The sequence below is a fragment of the Hippopotamus amphibius genome, chromosome 4, assembly GCF_030028045.1.
Source record: "Hippopotamus amphibius kiboko isolate mHipAmp2 chromosome 4, mHipAmp2.hap2, whole genome shotgun sequence".
In the NCBI taxonomy this organism is placed as follows: Eukaryota; Metazoa; Chordata; class Mammalia; order Artiodactyla; family Hippopotamidae; genus Hippopotamus; species Hippopotamus amphibius.
In genome coordinates, this window is record NC_080189.1 from 116531918 (window position 1) to 116551485 (window position 19568).

General features: G+C 42.0%; 1 protein-coding gene across 3 annotated transcripts in view; it reads left to right on the forward strand.

Annotated features, from left to right (window-relative positions):
* DHTKD1 (dehydrogenase E1 and transketolase domain containing 1) overlaps positions 1–19568 on the forward strand; it is a 48649-nt gene that overhangs the window by 27057 nt on the left and 2024 nt on the right. For all 3 annotated transcript variants that reach the window (XM_057733198.1, XM_057733199.1, XM_057733200.1), the window contains exons 9-16: positions 467–551; positions 1024–1163; positions 6277–6427; positions 6804–6910; positions 12879–13043; positions 16177–16259; positions 16634–16803; positions 18806–18891. In XM_057733198.1, the coding sequence (XP_057589181.1) occupies positions 467–551; positions 1024–1163; positions 6277–6427; positions 6804–6910; positions 12879–13043; positions 16177–16259; positions 16634–16803; positions 18806–18891 (987 nt within the window). The remainder of the gene's footprint in view (positions 1–466; positions 552–1023; positions 1164–6276; positions 6428–6803; positions 6911–12878; positions 13044–16176; positions 16260–16633; positions 16804–18805; positions 18892–19568) is intronic.

Consider the following 19568-nt stretch of genomic DNA (forward strand, 5'->3'; position numbering starts at 1 on the left):
AATGTGGGACTTTTCAGTGCTAAAAGCGGGAGAGCAAGGAGATACAGGCCTTCATCTCTCTCGACTTGGATGAAGACGTGATGAACTCTGGGTTATTTTTAAAACACTCACTTCATTTTTAAGTTTCTATGGTAGGTATAGAGACTGTGAAAACGGTCTGTATACTCACCATCCTGCTGAAGACATAGAATATTGCCAGTACCAGTGCCTTCCCCCGTCCCTGTCCCTGATGTCACCTCCTCTCATCCGTCCGCCGGGTTCACCGCTCACCTGAGTGCCTGGTTTTTTTGGTCTGCTTTCGGATATCGCGTACTTGCTGTCATACTCCCATGTGTCCTTCTGCACTTTCTGTTGTATTTAATGTTATGTTTTTGCTACTTAGCCATCATTGCATTACATTTTTTGAACTCTGAAAAAGGATGTGAACTCTTAAAAGTTTCTTTGCCCCTCCCCTTCAATTTTACAGTCCAGAGTGGAGAAAGTGACGGACGGAACAAAGTTAGACTGGGCCACAGCAGAAGCTCTTGCCCTAGGCTCATTACTTGCTGAAGGTAAGACATTTCTATGTAGCTGCACCGTGGGTAGGAGATGCTTTATATGACATTTTTTATATGTGACGCCTGCAGTTTTCAGTTACAACTACCTCATGTCGTTTTTATTGACTGGAGAGGTTCTCAAACACGTTAACTTTTCTTACCTGAAAACATTATTTAATCTTAGTACGTCATGTTGACAACCTTCATCAGCAAATAGACTATGGAAACAAAAGACTGGATGTAAGATATTCTCCTCTAAAAACTGTAGGGCACATGATGACTTTTCATTCTTAAACAATTTCACTTTGACCCCAGAGTTTTGAATATAGGACAGGTATATTTTAAGATGGATAATCTATTATCCTAAGGACAGTTCTCAGGATGAGCTGATGTATAAGAATTCAGGGTCACCAGGCCTTATTATTACTTAGGTTATTCATGGGAATCTGGGTTGTTGTTTTTTTTTTTTCCTTCTTGCTTGCTTTAGGTTTTAATGTCCGTCTGAGTGGCCAAGATGTTGGCCGTGGAACTTTTAGCCAGAGGCATGTGATGGTTGTTTGCCAGAAGACTGATGACACCTATATCCCCCTGAACCATATGGACCCTAATCAAAAGGGGTTTCTAGAGGTAGGCTGTTTTATTATCTAATATAAAACCCGGGTGCTGATGATTATAGCTACAGGCTCCTTCGAGCAACTAGAAACAGGTGTTGGCAACTGCGGGTTCCGTACTTTCTGAAATGAAGGGCAGACTGGGTAGACAAGGCAGGTCTATCCACTTGGTGTGGAAGTAACACACTAGCGAGTAGGCTGGAGCTGTTTTACTCTGGCTGCTTCTCCATAATCACGTAAATGTCAAGTGGATGTTCATGTTGCCAATCCAAAATCGACATTGTAACCTGCTTGTTGCTGGATTCATTAAAGATGTGGGTAAATAAGCCAACATTTCTTGCCAACTTAAAAAAAGAAACCTACTTCCTTAAAGTTACTTTATTTCCTAGGGTTTAGCGGGCTTGGTGAATGTGTCCATGACTGTGTATTTCTCTGTGCCAGTGGCCGAGTTGGGTTCATTAGCATCAAGAGCAGGGCCTGGGTCTTTTCATTTGTATTTCTCCAACAACTAGGATAGTGCATGGCACATGAAGTTTATTAAATTATCCTTTAAGGTGCGATTAGTGGTGTGTCATCTTTTTCCTACTCTAGCCATTTGTTTGAGAGTATTGGGTTCACTGACACTCAGTATTATTAAAAAAAAAAATTCACTTGTCAAAAGCAAGCTTCCAGGACAATTACTTAAAGGATATGCAGGGAATTCCCTGATGGTCCAGTGGTTAGGACTCCGAGCTACCATTACAGGGGGGTTTGGATTTGATCTCTGGTCGGGGAACTAAGATCGTGCGTGCCATGTGACTTGGCCAAAAAAGTAAATAAATTAAGAAAAAATAAAGGACATACAGCTCACCTTTTCTTTTCTTTTAAGAACTTTTATTGAGATACAGTTAACAGACAATAGACTGCATATATTTAGAGTGTACAATTGGTTTTTTTTTTTTTTTGGTAATACGTATATGGCAATCCCATCACCTTTTCTTTAAGTTAGTCTAAAATCGCCCCCTTGATCAATATCTAGATTAGTGACCCAGATACTGAAACATTTACTATTTTCTCCCACCCAATATCTTTACTGATTTATGATTTGATATATAATATCAATTAATTTTGAATATTGCTATTTAGAAAGCACCAAGTAAACTTCTTGCACCTGTTATGAGGATGCTGTCAAAGATTTCATTTATTATCTAATACTTTGTCCTTTATATGAAGATCCCGGGGGAAACTTCTGCTTGATCTTGGTATTGAGAGTAGTCGTAATTCCCTGAGCAGTGGTTCATCTTTATTGTGTGTACATTGAAAATCCTGCAATCGATCAACCTTCCCCTATCAATAACGGCTTCTAGGAAGGAATGGAGGCCATAGCAGCTTCAAGAAAGTAGGTTACCAGGTTATATCTTTTCCCTAACCCTCTTCAGTGTCTCAATCTTTATTTATTTTCTTTTTGCCCACTTACTTGTTTTTTTTTTTTTTGGTTGCACAGTGTGGCATGTGGGATCTTAGTTCCCCGACCAGAGATCAAACCCTTACCCTCTGCAGTGAAAGTATGGTGTCCTAACCACTGGACCACCAGGGAATTCTCTGTCTACTTACATTTAAACTATCATTTTGTGTATTATGTATATTTACTGGCCCTCTTAAATAATTTTGGAATAAATAAAAGCATGAATAGATTCAACAAGTTAAGGTAGATAAGGGTGTACAAAGTACAATAGATGCATAGGAGAAGGGGCAGCTGAGCCACTTGGGGATTAAAAGAGTTTTAGAGCAGAGGCCAGATTTGAGCTGGGACTTGAGGACATTTGGAATTGCCTGGCCTAGTAAATATAGGGAGAACATCCTAGATGGACGCACTCATGCATACATAAGCCGTGAAGTAAGAGGCCCTGACCTCATGCTCAGGGAATTGCATATAGCTTCACATGACTGGAGTTTAAGCTGCGAAGTAGATACAGGAGTAAAAGAAGACATGGGCCGGGCCCGACTACCCACCCCGTGAAAGGCTTTGACTGTTATGTGAAAGAGAAACCATGGAGGAATTTTGAACAGGTGATCAGATTTCCATGTTAGAAAGAGCACTCCTGACGATACTTTGGAAGTCTGAGCTGAAGAAGGATGAGACTTAGGACAGTTTCTAAGGAGGCTTCTCAGTCATCCAGGCAGGAAATCCTGGGGCTGTGAGTTAGGGCAGTAGCAGTGCAGAGGGGAGGTGGGGCCAGCTTTGAGAGTTAGTCAGAAAACAACAGCTGTGAGACTTAGTGGTAGGTGTAGGGAGGGAAGAAGAAAGACCAGTCCTGGTTATCTCCTAGCTCCCTGACTAGGGCATTTACGTAAATAGAGAGTAAGGGGGAGGGAACAGGTATGGTAAGGAAAGATGATGGATTCAGTTTTGGACATTAAACTTTGGCAATGAGATTTCAGGCAATTAGATAGTGTATCTGGAGAGAATGGAGGAATCTGGGCTTGGGATGTTGATTTGGAAGTCATCAGGATACAGGAGTGTTTGAAACCACAGGGGTGGGAGAATCTGCCTGAGAGAGAGCAGAATAAGAGGAGACAGGGTCCTGGGAAAAACAACTTCTAAAGGACTGGTAGAGAAGAAGGTTTCCCTAAAGAGCGTCCAGAAAGGCAGGAGGAGACCTTGGAATCCCTGTGTCATCAACTGAAGGAGGGGGGAGTCCGAAAAGAGGGAGAATAACATGGCCATTGGATTTAGCAACTGGAAAGTCAAAGTTGACCTCCTCTAGAGCTATTTCTGGGAGTGGGGAGAGCAGAAGCTAGGTTGTACTAGTTTAAGGGTAAAGAGAAGTTAAGGAGGTAGAGACAACTAGATTAGAGGCCTTCTAGAAGCCTGACTGTGAAAGGAAGCAGGAGCTGGAGAGCACTGGTCAGGGGAATATTCCTTGTTTTTTGGTGTGTCTTTTCTTTTCTTTTCTTTTTTTTTTTGTGGCCGTGCCGCGCAGCATGTGGGATCTTAGTTCCCCGAACAGGGATGGAATCCGTGCCCCCTGCATTGGAAGCGCAGAGCCTTAACCGCTGGACCGCCAGGGACGTCCCTCCTTGCTTTATTTTTAAGCTTTTGATTGTTCATCTGCCAGGTGGAGAAAGCCAGTGAGGAGAGGTTCAGAAAAGAGGAGTTAGGTGACAAGTCGGGTGAAGAAGCAGAAAGAAGGGATGGATCAGAAGATGAGCGGGTGTCAGCCTTTAGGAAGAGAGATGGGGAAGGAGGTGAAGACGCAGAGGTGCAAGTGAAGCACTCAGTCCAAACCCTGCTGACAACTCACTAGTGGATCTGAGAAATACAGTGTCTCTTTTCAAATTAATGTCTTATAAAGATTATAATTGAAATCAAATAGAAATCAGGGGCTTCCCTGGTGGCGCAGTGGTTAAAAATCTGCCTGCCAGTGCAGGGGACACAGGTTTGATCCCTTATCCAGGAAGATCCCACATGCCAGGGAGCAACTAAGCCCATGCACCACAATTAATGAGCCTGAGCACTAGAGCCTGGGGGCCACAGCTGTTGAGCCCATATGCCACAACTGCTGAAGCCCACGTACCTAGAGCCCATGCTCTGCAACAAGAGAAGCCACCACAATGAGAAGCCCTCGCACCACAACAAAGAGTAGCTCCCACTCGCTGCAACTAGAGAAAGCTCTCACGCAGCAACGAAGACCCAACGCAGCCAATTAATTAATTAATTAATTAATTTAAAAAATAGAAATCAGGAAAGGTAAACTGTGCATAATCCCGCCATTTTAATACATCATCTGTTTTCATTTTCCATTGTTGTCATTGAGTGCTTATCCATATAAATCAGGTATTTTTATGGTTGTAATCAGTTTTTTTCCCAGAGTTTTATTTTAGTTAAAAGCTTTATTCAGAGAAAACTCATAGAATTCAACATTTCAATGTGTACAATTAAGTGGGTGTTAGTGTATTCAGTTACGCAACCATCACCACTGTCTAATTTTAGAACATTTTCACCACCCCTAAAAGAAACGCATACCTGTTAGCAGTCACACCCCATTCCTTCCTCCCCTCAGCCCCTGAAAACCACTAATCTACTTTCTGTTTCTATTATTTTATCTATTTTGGCCTTTTTGTATGAATAGACTCATAAATATGTGGCTTTTTGCGACGGGCTTCTTCCATTTAGCATCATGTTTTCAAGGTCCATCCACGTTGTAGCATGTGTCAGTATTTCATCCCTTTTTATTGCCAAGTACTATTCTGTAAGTATGTAACTTAAGGACTTCCCTGGCAGTGCAGTGGTTAGGACACCACGCTTCCACTGCAGGGGGCGTGGGTTCGATCCCTGGTTGGGGAAGATCCCACACGCTGCGCGGCACTACCAAAAAAAAACAAAAAAAGGTAACTTAAAAAAATGTTTTAGAAAAATGTTGAAACAAACACAAACTTACAAAAAAGTTGGATGTATAATGCAAAAGAAGCTTTTTCTCATTCTGAGACATTTGAGACGTCCAGATGGAAACATCAGGTTGCCAACCTGACACTCTAAATGTATTCCCTACCAACTAGGTCATTCTCCTAGGGCACCCCTAGTGCAGCCATCCAAGTCAGGAGGTTAACACTGACACATTACGACGTCTAGTCCACAAACCCAGTTCGGAGTCATGCTACCTTTAATCGTCACATCTCTTTAGCCTCCTCAGAGATGTAATTTTATGTTCTGCTTTTTAAATCTTAGCATATGCTGATGATTCTTTTGCTTTATCATGCAAACAGAATATTAGAGTAATGGATTCTGGCCTTCCTCCCCCTTTGTTTTGTGACATTTTTTAAAAAGCTTGTATGACACCCTCTTACTCTCACTTACAAAGGCGGGTCATCTGAGAAGTTAACTTTGCTTCGCCTTCAAGAGAACCTTTAATGCCCATATTCCAGCCTTTTGTATGTCCTCCTCTCTTTGCCCTAACTTTTCCCACACACATCACTCATGGAGAGCAGATGTCCTCTCTCAAGGGGAAGCGGGGATGAATGAAAGCACAGCTGCCCGCACAGCCCTCCTCCCTTTTGAGAGGTTGGTACCAATGTGATGCTTTACCTTCACTGACTCATAGCTCATCCTCCCTGCACGACGGTGTTTCTATTCTCCTCCTTTGCACTAGGTCAGCAACAGCCCGCTGTCAGAAGAGGCTGTCCTGGGATTTGAGTATGGGATGAGCATCGAAAGCCCTAACCTGCTGCCCCTCTGGGAGGCTCAGTTTGGTGATTTCTTCAACGGTGCCCAGATCATCTTTGACACATTCATCTCTGGAGGTTGGTGTTGGCCCGTGGGTGTGCAGTGGATGCGTGGCACTAGCCTCATGGGGACAAATGACCGAAAAGGGGCCATAGCTGCTTATGAGACTCCTGTAACCACAGCGTTCCCCCCGCCCTGAGAGTTGGGGGGCTGTTCTGTCATCCACTGGGGCATGGCAGCTATCAGACAGTTAAATAAGCTGCCGGGAAGAGCATGAAAGTCCTCCGTCAGCAGGAGGGCTGAGTCTCTTGGGGAATGTGCATGGCTGTAGTGAACAATGCAATGAAAACGGTTTTGGGGGTCCAGCAGCAAACCAACACGTGTCTCACCGCCCAGTCGCCCCAGGCTGTCTGCACCTGCGCCGTTCTCATGCCCACTGCTGCTGCTTTACAGGCGAGGCCAAGTGGCTCCTCCAGAGCGGCATCGTGGCCCTCCTTCCCCACGGGTACGATGGGGCTGGACCGGAGCACTCATCTTGTCGAATAGAGCGTTTCTTGCAGGTATGTCCACTGCCTTCTGAATTCCAAGAAATGTCTCCCTGCTTCCTAGGTGCTTTGAAATAGAACTGCCTCCTGCAAATACCTAATGTGAACCTTGGACTATAAGACATCAGAGTGAATGAATGAAACAGATTTAATGCAACATCGATCAATAGTCCTTGGAAACATGATGCTTCGAGCATGTTAGTATCACAGATTTATGGCAATCAAAGTGCTTCTTATGTGGCAAAGATCAGTGGTTTCTGAGCCAAGCTGAAAATCGGAATCATCTATGGAGCTTTTTACAAACAGATACAGGGACCAACCCTAGATCAAAGTAGTGGTAGTATTTTTTTTGTGACCACTGAAAAGTCTTGAATAACAACCCAGAAATTCCCATTGTTATCCTTTGGTAAGAATCATGACCAGTGCCTCTTTATGCATATTACTTCCTAATATTTTATTATGAAAAATTTCAAAGATACAGAAAAGTTGAAAAAATTTTACAGAGAATATTCATGTGCCCACTTGCTACATTCTGCCATTAATATTTTATTATATTTGTTTTGTCCTATATCTGTTCATTTGCCATCTCTCTCGCCATAAATCCATATAATTTTTGGATGCATTTGAAAGTAAATGGAGACATTAGTACACATCACCCTAAGTACATGCATATCACTAATTAGCTCAGCATACATGCAGCTAAAATATATAGAAAGATGATAGATTAGTAGATAGGTAGATAGAACAGTAGATAGATAAATTGTATAACTATGGTTGGTTGGTAGATAATGACAGATAAATCATTTCATTAAAATCAGATTACAGAAATAAACTGGAGGTAAATTAAAGAACTAGATGTGAAATACAGAACTACACTTTTTCAAAGAAATCGGAAACGAGCATGCAAAAGATACAATTTGGGAGTCATCAGTTTATAGATGATATTTAAAGTCATGAGACTGGATGAAATCATCGAAGGAATGAGTACAGTTAGCAAAGAGATGTTGCCCCAAAACTAAGCCCTGGGATAGTCCAGCAGTTAGAGGCTGCAGGGAAAGAGAACACAGGAGGCTGGCAAGAAGTGACCAGTGAGGTTGGAGGAAAGTCCTAGAAAGCAGAACACGTATCAAGAAGGAGGCCGTATCAAGGCCAGTCAAGATAGGACTGAGAATTGGTGGTTGGTAACTGCAGTTTGTTTAAATGGAGTGGTGTTAGAAGTATATGGAAGGAGGAAAGTTTAACTCTTTTGAAAATTTTTTTTTCTAATTTATTTATTTTTCGGCTGCGTGGGTCTTTGTTGCTGTGTACTGGCATTCTCTAGTTGTGGCAAGCAGGGGCTTCTCTTCATTGCAGCTTGTGGGCTTCTCATTGCGGGGGCTTCTCTTGTTCTGGAGCACGGGCGAGGTGTGTGGCCTTCAGCAGTTGGAGCACACGGGCTCAGTAGTTGTGACGCACGGCCTTAGTTGCCCCACGGCATGTGGGATCTTCCCGGGTCAGAGATCGAACCCATGTCCCCTGCATTGGCAGGTGGATTCTTAAATACGGCGCCACCAGGGAAGTCCCCGAAAATTTTGTTGCAAATAGAACAAGGAAGCGGGGCAGCAGCTGGAAAATTTGCGTCAAGAAAGGTTCTTTTTGCCTTTTTTATTTTCTTTAAAAATTTTTTTTAATTGAAGTATAGTTGATTTACAATGTCGTGTTAATTTCAGGTGTATAGCACAGTGATTCAGTGATACATTATACACACACACACACATATCTATTCTTTTTCAGATTCTTTTCCCATTTAGCTTATTACAGATTATCGAGTGTAGTTCCCTGTGCTCTACAGTAGGTGCTTGTTGGTTACCTATTTTATATATAGTAGGGGGTGTATGTTAATGTTTGATTTTGTTTTGAAGATAGGAGAAATCACAGCATGTTTGAGTGCTGATAAGAATGATCCAGTAGAGAAGAAAATGTTGATGTAGGAGAGAGGGTGGAAGACCAGAGTGATTGCCTTGAGTGAGCAGGATGGTCACTGCACCAGGGATTGGACCAGCTCTAGACAGTCGCATGACAGGTTCATCTGTGGTAGTAACCAGAAGGCAGAGAATACAGTGCAGATGATGGAACGTGGTAGATGTTGTGGTGAAGGTCTGAGGAAATACTCTCAGGTTGTTAGCTGAGAGTGATGGTGGAGGAGCAGATCTTGGCTTAAAGCTGTGAAATAGTCATCTGGAAGAGGAGGAGAATGAGTGAATTAGGGAAATAGAAGATAATAGTCTAAGAGCATTGAGGGCCCACTTAAGATTCTTGGTCAAGATTTTAAAGTGAAATCCATCAGTGTGATTGTGTATTTTCTCTGGCTTCGTTCCCTGCATAGGTGCAGAAATGGGACAGATGGAAAGCTGAGATTAACTCTGGTTGTGGTTCGCTGTGAGAAAGGGTCAAAGGAGTTAAGGGTATATACAAAAGCAGGATTATAATGATTGACTATGGAATTTAGCTTAAGTAAGGAGGAGGAGGAGGGTGAAGGCCAGTGAAAAGGTGATAGGATCAATAAGTTGGTGGTATTGATGAGTTGAAGGATTGATGGAGTCCAAGTGTTAAGGGGAATTGAGCTAGAAAGGTAGGAAGTGGTGGTCAGAGTGGAATGGGTAAAGCAGAGGTTATGGAGAGATCCCTGTTACTGAAACCAGGATGTCACCATGGGAATGGGTTGTTGAAGCAGGATGGAGGACAGAGTGATTTGAGGACAGGAGTTCAAGGGACCAAGATGCCAGGGTTTTGAAAGGATCATCTACATATGCATTAAAATTACCAAATGCATGTAATAATTTTCTCAATCCTATTTCATAGGATTACTGTGAGGCATAGAGAGTTAATATAGGTAAATGTTTAGAACAGTAATTGACATTTGTATGTTTGCTGTTATTATTTTTATTATTATCATTTCCTGTGCTTGCATGGGATTACCTCAAGCTCTTTGTTTACACTATTAATTTTATTTTTTGCCCTGCAAAAGAATTAATACATCAATATGTAAAGTGAAGAGCATTTGCTGTTTATATAAGTGCTTGCTTACTTCATATTCTTTCATTGTGATTACCTCAAGCTCTTTGTTCATGCCACCTCTTTTTTGTCCTGTCTGTTGTTTCTTTTTTTTTTTTCTGTTTTCTTTTTTTAAATATTTCTTTATTTATTAATTTGGTTGTGCCGGGTCTTAGCTGTGGCAAGTGGGCTCTTTAGTTGCAGCTCATTGGCTCCTTAGTTGCAGCACATGGACTCCTTAGTTGTTGCGTTTGAACTCTTAGTTGCTGCATGCATGTGGGATCTAGTTCCCTGACCAGGGATCAAACCCGGGCCCCCTGCATTGGGAGTGCAGAGTCTCATCCACGATGCCACCAAGGAAGTCCCTCTTCTGTTTCTCGATGTTTCTTATTTATTTGTTAGATTTGTGATGGTAGGTTTTGGTTCTCACTTGGTTTTCTTGGCATTGCACTCACCTTTCTTATCTAATTCTATTGTGTTATCTTTAAGACTGTCTTCCCTTTAAAACATTGTTTTTTTTTTTTTTTTTAATTGTGGGCTTCCTAGGTGGCGCAGTGGTTGAGAATCCACCTGCCAGTGCAGGGGACATGGGTTCGAGCCCTGCTCCAGGAGGATCCCACATGCCGCGGAGCAACTAAGCCCATGCGCCGCAACTATTTAGCCTGCGCTTTAGAGCCTGTGAGCCACAACTATTGAGCCCATGTGCTGCAACTACTGAGGCCCACGTGCCTAGAGCCGTGCTTCACAAGAGAAGCCACGGCAATGAGGAGCCCGTACACCGCAATGAAGAGTAGCCCCCACTCACCGCAACTAAGAAGAAAGCCTGCGCACAGCAAAAAAAGACCCAACACAGCCAATAAAATAATAAATAAATAAATAAATTAATTAATTAATTAAAATTGTGGTTAAAAACCCTTAACCTGAGACCTACCCTCTTAACAGATTTTTAAGTGTGCATTATTACAGTACTGTTGACTGTAACTTTTAGGTTGTACAGCAGATCTCGAGCACTTAATTCATCTTGCGTAACTGAAACTTTATACCCCTTGCCTAGCAGCTCCCTGTTTCCCCTTCCCTGCCGCTGGCTTTCTGCTTCTATGAGTTTGACTATTTTAAGTTGTTTATATAACTGAAATTGTGCAATATCTGTATTTCACTTATCATAATGTCCTCAAAGCTCATCTGTGTTATTGCAAATTGCAGGATTTCCTCCTTTTAATAGGCTGAGTAATGTTACATATATAGATATTAAATATACCTATATACCACATACCACATTTCCTTTATCCATTTATCTGTGGATGAACATTTAGGTTGTGTCCACATTTTAGCTATTATGAGTAGTGTTGCAGTGAACATGGAAGTGCTAATATTTCTTTGAGGTCCTGATTTTTAGTTTTTTCGGATAAATACCCAGAAATGGGATTTCTGGAGCATACAATAATTCCGTTGTTAATTTTTTGAGGAACCTCCATACTGTTTTCTGTAGTGACTGCACCAATTTACTTCCCTACCAACAGTGCACAGAGGCTCCCTTTCCTCTACATCCTCGCCATTACTTAGGTCTTTTGTTAAAACTGGCTGCCTTTTGCCTGCTGTGTTCCTTTCTTTCTTTTCCCCCTCCACTTATACAAAGTTATTTTGGCTGTATAATATTTACATTGTTGCTATATCATTTTATTTCATCTTCTCTCTGATTATTTAGGGCACTTCTTCAAGGACCTTATAGTTTCCTGAAGGGTGTGGGTGAATTCCGCTTAATTTTCCTTTGGTACAGATTTACCTTCTAAGAACAGCAGTTGAGAATAGTCTCCATTATGTCGAGCCTGAGGACACAGCGTGGGAGGAGACAGCTCTGCCAGACGGAGGGCTTTTCTCGCTCATTCCTGGTGTCCCTTCTGTGATTCAATAGCTAAGCACGTACAAGGGTCCGCTCCCCAGTCAGGGATCTGTGTCACTTCTGTGGGCTGCTCTTTCCTTGGCACGTCCTGGCCCTGGAAGCAGCAAGCCTGGCAGTCCCATCTGCCTCCACTGAATTCTGCAGGGGCTTCAACCCTAGATCTTGCCTTTATTTCCTCAGGGTTGCCACTCACGCCCTCCTCAAATTGGAGGAGCCCAGTAAAAATCTCAGGATTTTGTCAACTCACTTTCTTCCCTCTGCACTGCTTCTTGGTCGGGCTAGGAGCCATACCTCAACTTTCTGTCCCAGCAGGATCTTCTGAGATTCCTTGTCCTCAACTTTTCAACCTTGTTAGCTGCTCTTGGGTTTTTTTTGTTTTGTTGTTTTGTTTTTTCCTTGGCAACGCCACATGGCATGTGGGATATTAGTTCCCGGACCAGGGATCAAACCCCCGCCCCCTGCGTTGGAAGTGTGGAGTCTTAAGCACTGGACCACCAGGGAAGTCCCTAGCTGCTCTTGTTCTTGTCTCTAAAGGAAACTATACTTGCATTTATTTCATCAGAAGGGTAAGATTTGGATAATGCATCCTTCCAATGTCTTCACCCCACAGTCATCAGCATCTGTATTTTTCAAAAAGTCCCCTCCAGATGCTTCTTTGTTTTTAGTTTTTAATTTTAATTTTTTTTGGCCACACCACACAGCTTGTGGGGTCTCAGTTCCCTGACCAAGGATTGACCCAGGCATTGGCAGTGAAAGCACAGAGTCCTAACCACTGGACTGCCAGGGAATTCCTCACCTCCAGATGCTTCCTGCAGTCAGCTGTGTTTGGAAAAACCACGTTAAAAAACACAGACTCAGAAGCCTGATGGCTTCTCCTCTGGTGAATTCTTCATAGGTTGTAAATCTGCCTTCCAGTCTTTTTCTGTAAGGAAGAGACACATCTCTTCTCCTGCTCACCGAGAGCCCTGTGTCCCCCTTAGCATAGCCTGTGCCCTTAGGATGGAGTGGGATGACCCGACTGTCTGCTCCTTCCTCTCACTTCCCTCCCAGATGTGTGACAGCGTGGAGGAGGGTGTGGACGGGGACACCGTGAACATGTGCGTGGCTCACCCCACCACGCCTGCCCAGTACTTTCACCTGCTCCGAAGACAGATGGTCCGGAACTTCAGGAAGCCCCTCATCCTTGCTTCTCCAAAGACGTTGCTCAGACTCCCTGTAAGTAGAAAAAGCTGGTTATCAGTCTTTTTCTTCCTGTCATTTTTTTCCTTGAATTTTCCTCTCTTTTCTGGATCTGATTATTGTTGTAAATGACAGAAGCATCTCTTTAGTTTTATTTGGCCATGCTACTTTGTCTCTCTCTTTTTTTTAACCTTTCAAGAATGACTAGAAATCTAAGTCGCTCTCAGTTTCATCGTCATGAAGGACAGGCATAGCAGATGTTATAACCCTGGCATCCCAGTCTGAGCAGAAATAATTTTTTAGAAAACGTTTTAAAGTCCAAATGGTCTCAGCACTGCTATGTTGATAGTTGCAAGTTGGAGATTTAAAGTACTTTGATGAAAACAAGTGGTTTTATTCACTGACTTTTATTTAGACTTTTTCGGTTAAATAATTTATCACAGGCAGACTCCATTTTAAACATTGTAGCAATATAGCGTATCACTACCTGGCTTTACAAGAGTATATTTTCTCTTGGTTTACCGAAACTAAGTGTTAAGCACATAATATGTTTTTTATTTCTTATTTTCTAAAATATTTTACTTATTTATTTATTTTGGCTGCTCCAGGTCTTAGTTGCGGCATGTGACATCTTTTAGTTGCTGCATGCAGGCTCTTAGTTGAGGCATGCGGGATGTACTTCCCTGACCAGGGATCGAACTCAGGCCCCCTGCATTGGGCGCGCAGAGTCTTACCCACTGAACCACCAGCGAAGTCCCACAATATGGTTTTTAAATCACACAAATATGCTAGTTTTCAAGTGGCAGAGTTCAAGATAAGAAATACTGCTAAGCATATATTTATCCCATCTGCTATAATTTCTTTCAGTTTTGTATGAGAGTCTGAATTAGGATTAACTTTTGAATAACCTTTGCATTTATTTGGATGCCACTGCTGAGGTGAACTAAGTCGTTTAGGACTTGACTGTTCGAGACGATCTCGGGCTTCTTGGCAAGGTTAGAGAGCGTGTATTTGGAGGCGAGGGCTGTTGAGGGAAGCTGCCAGTGATTTGCCTTCACCGGTTGCCTTTTTTGGAGTTTCTAGCATTTGGAGGGGAGTAAGGTGACCCTTGCTGTCACAGTAGGCGAGGGCACTTGAGTGATCTCAGAGTGAGCGCCACCGTAAATGTGGCTCTCCAGACACCTCACCTGTCTCATCCTAGCCTCAGGGGTCAATAACAAGGAAATGCACTTCTAGTTCTGTCACCAGTGGCGGAAGTTCATTCGCTTGGTCCACTTATTCTCTCCGTGAACAACCTTGTGCATTTTGAGATGGCTTCAGGAGCGTCACAGGACATTCAAAAAAATGAATGCAGCCTTTATACCATCCTTCTGATGGGGCTCTCTTGACACCAATATTTTGAAATAGCAATGTGAAAGGAGCCCAAGTCAAAATGTAAAGTTACTATAATTTATTTCTTAAAAAAAAATTATTTATTTATTTGACTGCGCTGGGTCTTAGTTGCAGCATGCAGGCTCTTAATTGCAGCATGCAGGATCTGGTTCCCTTACCAGGGATCGAACCCAGGCCTCCTGCATTGGGAGCGTGGAGTCTTAACCACTGGACCACCAGGGAAGTCCCTGTAATTAATTTCTAAGAAATATATACATCTGGGATTCTTGAACCCAACTTTTATTGTATCCCTAACGTTGTCACCTGCTCCCTCAGTCATAACTAAAAGGATTACAATGATATTAAATATAATATATGTATATTACTAGATATTGAGTGAAATATTCAAAATTTTGTTGAGAATTTCTTTTGCTGTTTGAAACTGAAAATGAGTTCATTTTCTGGCCCTAATGCTCCATCCCTCTCCTCAAGTCTAATATACAATTTATTAAATAAGTGAAGCCTTCCTTGGGGAGCTTAAAAAATATCAACAGCCATCTTATAGACTTTCAAGTGAAAAACTACTCTTATTAAGTAGTCAGATATTTTCACTAAACATTTAAGTCCTTTTGTTAATGGAAAGTCACCATGACCAGTATTGAATTCTGATTTCCTCCTGAAAGCTGGATTATTGGTAGAATTGATCTAGCAGAATATAAATAGCCAACCCTCTCTATCCACAACCCACTCAGACTTGCCATGTGGCAAACATGACTCAGGGGTACAGGGAGTTTGTCTGTCAAGTGGTACCAAAATCCCACCCCCGTTTCCCACCTAACTCTGAACTCTGAACTCCTCTTGACTCCTGCTATAGGAAGTAAGGACTGACAAAGGGCTTTGGTTCAGAGGGGAGAAAGGTTGCCTGTATCACACATTATTTACTAATAAGCATAGCTGAATAGCTAATATTAATTTTTTAGGTTATATCACAATATCCCTGCATCAGTAAGACTGCCCTCAGTGGCCTAGTCTAAATGTCATATGCCCATTTGGGACTAGAGTGTAGGGAAACTAACTAGATGATAGCAAAAGGGATCAGATCCTGAACCTTGGCTTCATCAGTTTTCTACTTTTAAGTTCTTTGCAACAAGTATTTATTTATTTATTATTTGTTTATTTATTTATTGGCTGCACCATGCGGCTTATAGGATCTTAGTTCCCCAACCAGGGATTGAACCTGGGCCCTCAGCAGTGAAAGCACTGAGTCCTAACCACTGGACCACCAAGTAATTCCCAACAAGTATTTATTTACATTGGGCTCAGTAATAAAATTTCTTTTCATCGTGGAGATATTCATATGTTGTTCCTACTTGTTCTGACTGTTTGATTTATAAATTATAGTCAAAATCCTGAATATAGAAGTAAGTGCCCTAACTTAGCTATTCTGGTTCACAATATAAATTCTATAAAATGTTGTTTCTGATTCCAAAAAATTAAGGCGTATTTTTTTATTGATAATAGAGTCATCACACTGAAATTTTGACTGTTAAAATTTATCGTGGACCCAGACAAAAGGCAATCTTATGTAACCTCAGAAAAATAATGTTATTCTGACGTATACAGAACAGATACTTTGGGGCAAGATATTTTGTTTATTAGTACATTTGTTTACTCATAGTCACAGGGGAGAATTTTGATACTAGTTCTTGGGAAAGAGCCCTGCTTAAGTAAAAGTATCTTCAGCTCCTTTCACTGGTTGATAGACTTGTGGCTTTTTTCTCCCCCTCCCCCTCCTTAGGCAGCTGTGTCAACTCTTCAAGAAATGGCACCAGGAACAACATTCAGACCGGTCATTGGTGATTCATCTGTGGATCCAAAAAAGTAATGTGATGTGGAGCTCTGTCTTCATATTCTGCAGCAGATTTGTAATGAGTCGGAAAACGAGTTCACGTTAAGGGAACCCAGTGACCCAAATCTCCTCTATCCCGACATAAGTCCTTTAAATTAAGTCCGTGGGGTGAGAGTTAGAATATGCACAGAAGAGTCAATTTTGGCGGCATATGTTGCTAAAGAAGCTTTGCCAGAGCATAGCATGACCAAACCCCACTATGGCGCCCACCCCCCCCCCCCCCCCCCCCGCCATTGCTTCACTGGTGAAGCGTTTAAATCTCCGTGGTCCCCCCTCCTTTCTTCTGCGCTAATTCTCACTTTAAGATATTTCTCCCCCACCCCATTGTCCCTTTTCTACCCAACAGGGTGAAGAGTCTAGTGTTCTGCTGTGGCAAACATTTCTATGCCCTGCTGAAGCAAAGAGAGTCTTTGGAGGCCAGGAAGCATGACTTTGCCATCATTCGAATAGAAGAACTCTGTCCTTTCCCCTTGGATTCACTGCAAGAAGAGATGAGCAGATACAAACACGTTGGAGGTAAAGGGTCCTTCTTGGCAGGCTCTTTGGTTTTAAGACACCTGAAATCTATCTGAACTATCTCAAATGGAAAGATAGTATGAGGGCAGTGAGAGTTATCAGAAAGTTGAATCGCACAGAATCTGGAGATTTGAAAATAATACAACTAAAGCCAATGTCTCCAAGTCTTTTTTGGTGTCCCTTTGGTCTCCCCGCTCTCATATAAGACATCGAATTTCTTGAGTTTGGAGGGAATCAATGTTATACTATCATTATGCTACATCCAGTATAATTGTAAAAGGTAAGCCTTTTCAACAGATGCGGCTGGAATGATTAGATGTCTCTATGCACCTTATATAGAAATTAACTTAAAGTTGATCATAGACCTTGATGTAAAACTAAAACTTCTAGAAGGAAATGGATGAAAATCTTCATGATCTCGGGTTAGGCAAGAAGTTCTTAGACATAACACCAAAAGCACATTCCAGAAAAGAAAAAACAGATTTTACTAAAAGGAAAAACTTTTGCACTGTGAAAGTCACTGCAAAGAATATCAAAAAGACAAGCCACAACCAAGGAGAAAATATTTGTAAATATATATCTGAAAAGGACTCTCCAGAATGCTTAAAGTGAGAAAACACATAATCCAGTTTTTCAAAAGGTACAAAAGAATTGAACAGGCATTTTACCAAAGAACCAGATGGCAAATAACCATATGAAAATATCATCAACGTGGTTAGTGATAGGGAAATACAAATTCAGCCAGAATGAGCTATGGCTACATACCTATTAGAATGGCTGAAATGAAAACAAAACAATATCAAGGACTGATCAGGATGCAGAGAAACTGGGACCCTCATTCACTGCTGGTGGGAATGCAAACTCAGTACAGCCACTCTGGAAAACAGTTTGTCAGTTTCTTATGCAGTTGCACACAGTTTCCATACCACCCAGCAGTCCCACTCCTAGGTATTTACTCAAGAGAAAGGAAGAATCCATATGCATTTATAGTGGCTTTTTTCATAATTGCCCCAACATGGAAACAACCAAATTGTCCTTCAACTGGTGAATGAAGAAACAGTCTCATTGTGAATCCTGACACTACCATACTCCTCAACAATAAAGAGAGTGAACCATTGCTGTCGGCAAAATTACCTATGGATTTTGCTAGTTCACGGAAGCCATAACCAAATGGCTATGTACTGTGTGATTCCATTTATCTGATGCTCTGGAAAAGGCAAAATTTCGGGGATAGAGCAAAGATCAGGGCTTCCCTGGTGGCACAGTGGTTAAGAATCCGCCTGCCAATGCAGGGGACATGGGTTCGAGCCCTGGTCTGGAAAGATCCCACATGTTGTGGAGCAGCTAAGCCTGTGCACCACAGCTACTGAGCCTGCGCTCTACAGGCCGTGAGCCACAGCTATTAAGCCCACGTGCCACAGCTACTGAAGCCCACGCACCTAGAACCCATGCTCTGCAACAAGAGAAGCTACCGCAATGAGCAGCCCACACACCGCAGCAAAGAGTAGTCCCCGCTCACCAGAACTAGAGAAAGCCCGCACGCAGCAACGAAGACCCAATGCAGCCAATAAATAAATAAATAAATAAATAAATAAAATAAAAATGAAAAATTAAAAGAGAGAGAAAAGATCAGTGGTTGCCAGAGGTTGGGAGTGGGAGGAAGAGTTGAGTACAAAGGGGCAGGATGAGGGGATATTTGGGGTTGAGAGAATTGTTCTGTGTGATGACTGTGGTGATGGATACATAAGTATGCATTTCTCAAAAAAAAAAGACAACACTGGGCCATGTTGGAAAGGTAATATATTTACTTGAGGATATATATGCGTGTGTGTGTGTGTGTATGTATGTAACTATGTGTGTATATGTGTAACTATGTATGTATATGTGTATATATACATATAACATACGTAGTATATGTATTGTATATAGTGTGTTTCTGTGTGTGTGTAGTATGTTGTTTATATTTACTTGAGGCACTAAGATGAACTTTCTTCTTTCATAGATTTTATTTGGAGTCAGGAGGAGCCTCAGAACATGGGTCCTTGGTTTTTTGTTTCTCCAAGGTTTGAAAAGCAACTGGCCTGCAAGGTGATAGCTCTTTCTCTCTTGTAGTGTTTTCTGTGTGTCCCTTTTTTCCAGGAGTGCCAACAAATAGGTTTATCCCCTATTATCAGTCCAAAGCTTCTAAAGATAAGCTAAAATATAAAACCTAGTTTTAGGCTCCTCTTTCAGACCACTGCTGAGTGTTCAGCAAGCTGTATATGTGTACCTACTAGTACCATGTTAAAAAGAAAAACAATGATTATACTCAAAAAGTAGAAGCCCTACCTGTCCGCTGCCATTCCCATTAGCCTACTCAGCATTCTTGTCCCGAAGGTCAGCATCCAAGCCCTGGAGGAGGAAAGCGATGAGCTGGCTCGTTTTATGGTAACATGTATTCCAGGCCCACCTGTAAAGCTGGTGGATGTCCAAGACCAAGTTCTTGGTTATGTTTTAGGAAGAGATAAACAAGGAGAAGAACAGCTGTGCTTCTGTTTATCTTTCTATTCTGCTCTAGATTAAAACCCAGGACACTTGATACTAGCTTACGATGCTCAAATCATTTTCACCTGCAAATAGTTCTAATTTAGGAAGCTCTACAGCTAAAACCAACTAACAGTTACCTAAGCATAGGACAAATTCCAGAATACATCTCGCCTTATGCCTGGAATTCAGTTTGCAGTTGTGACATAGATCTCCCTGCAATCTATTTTATATAACACATT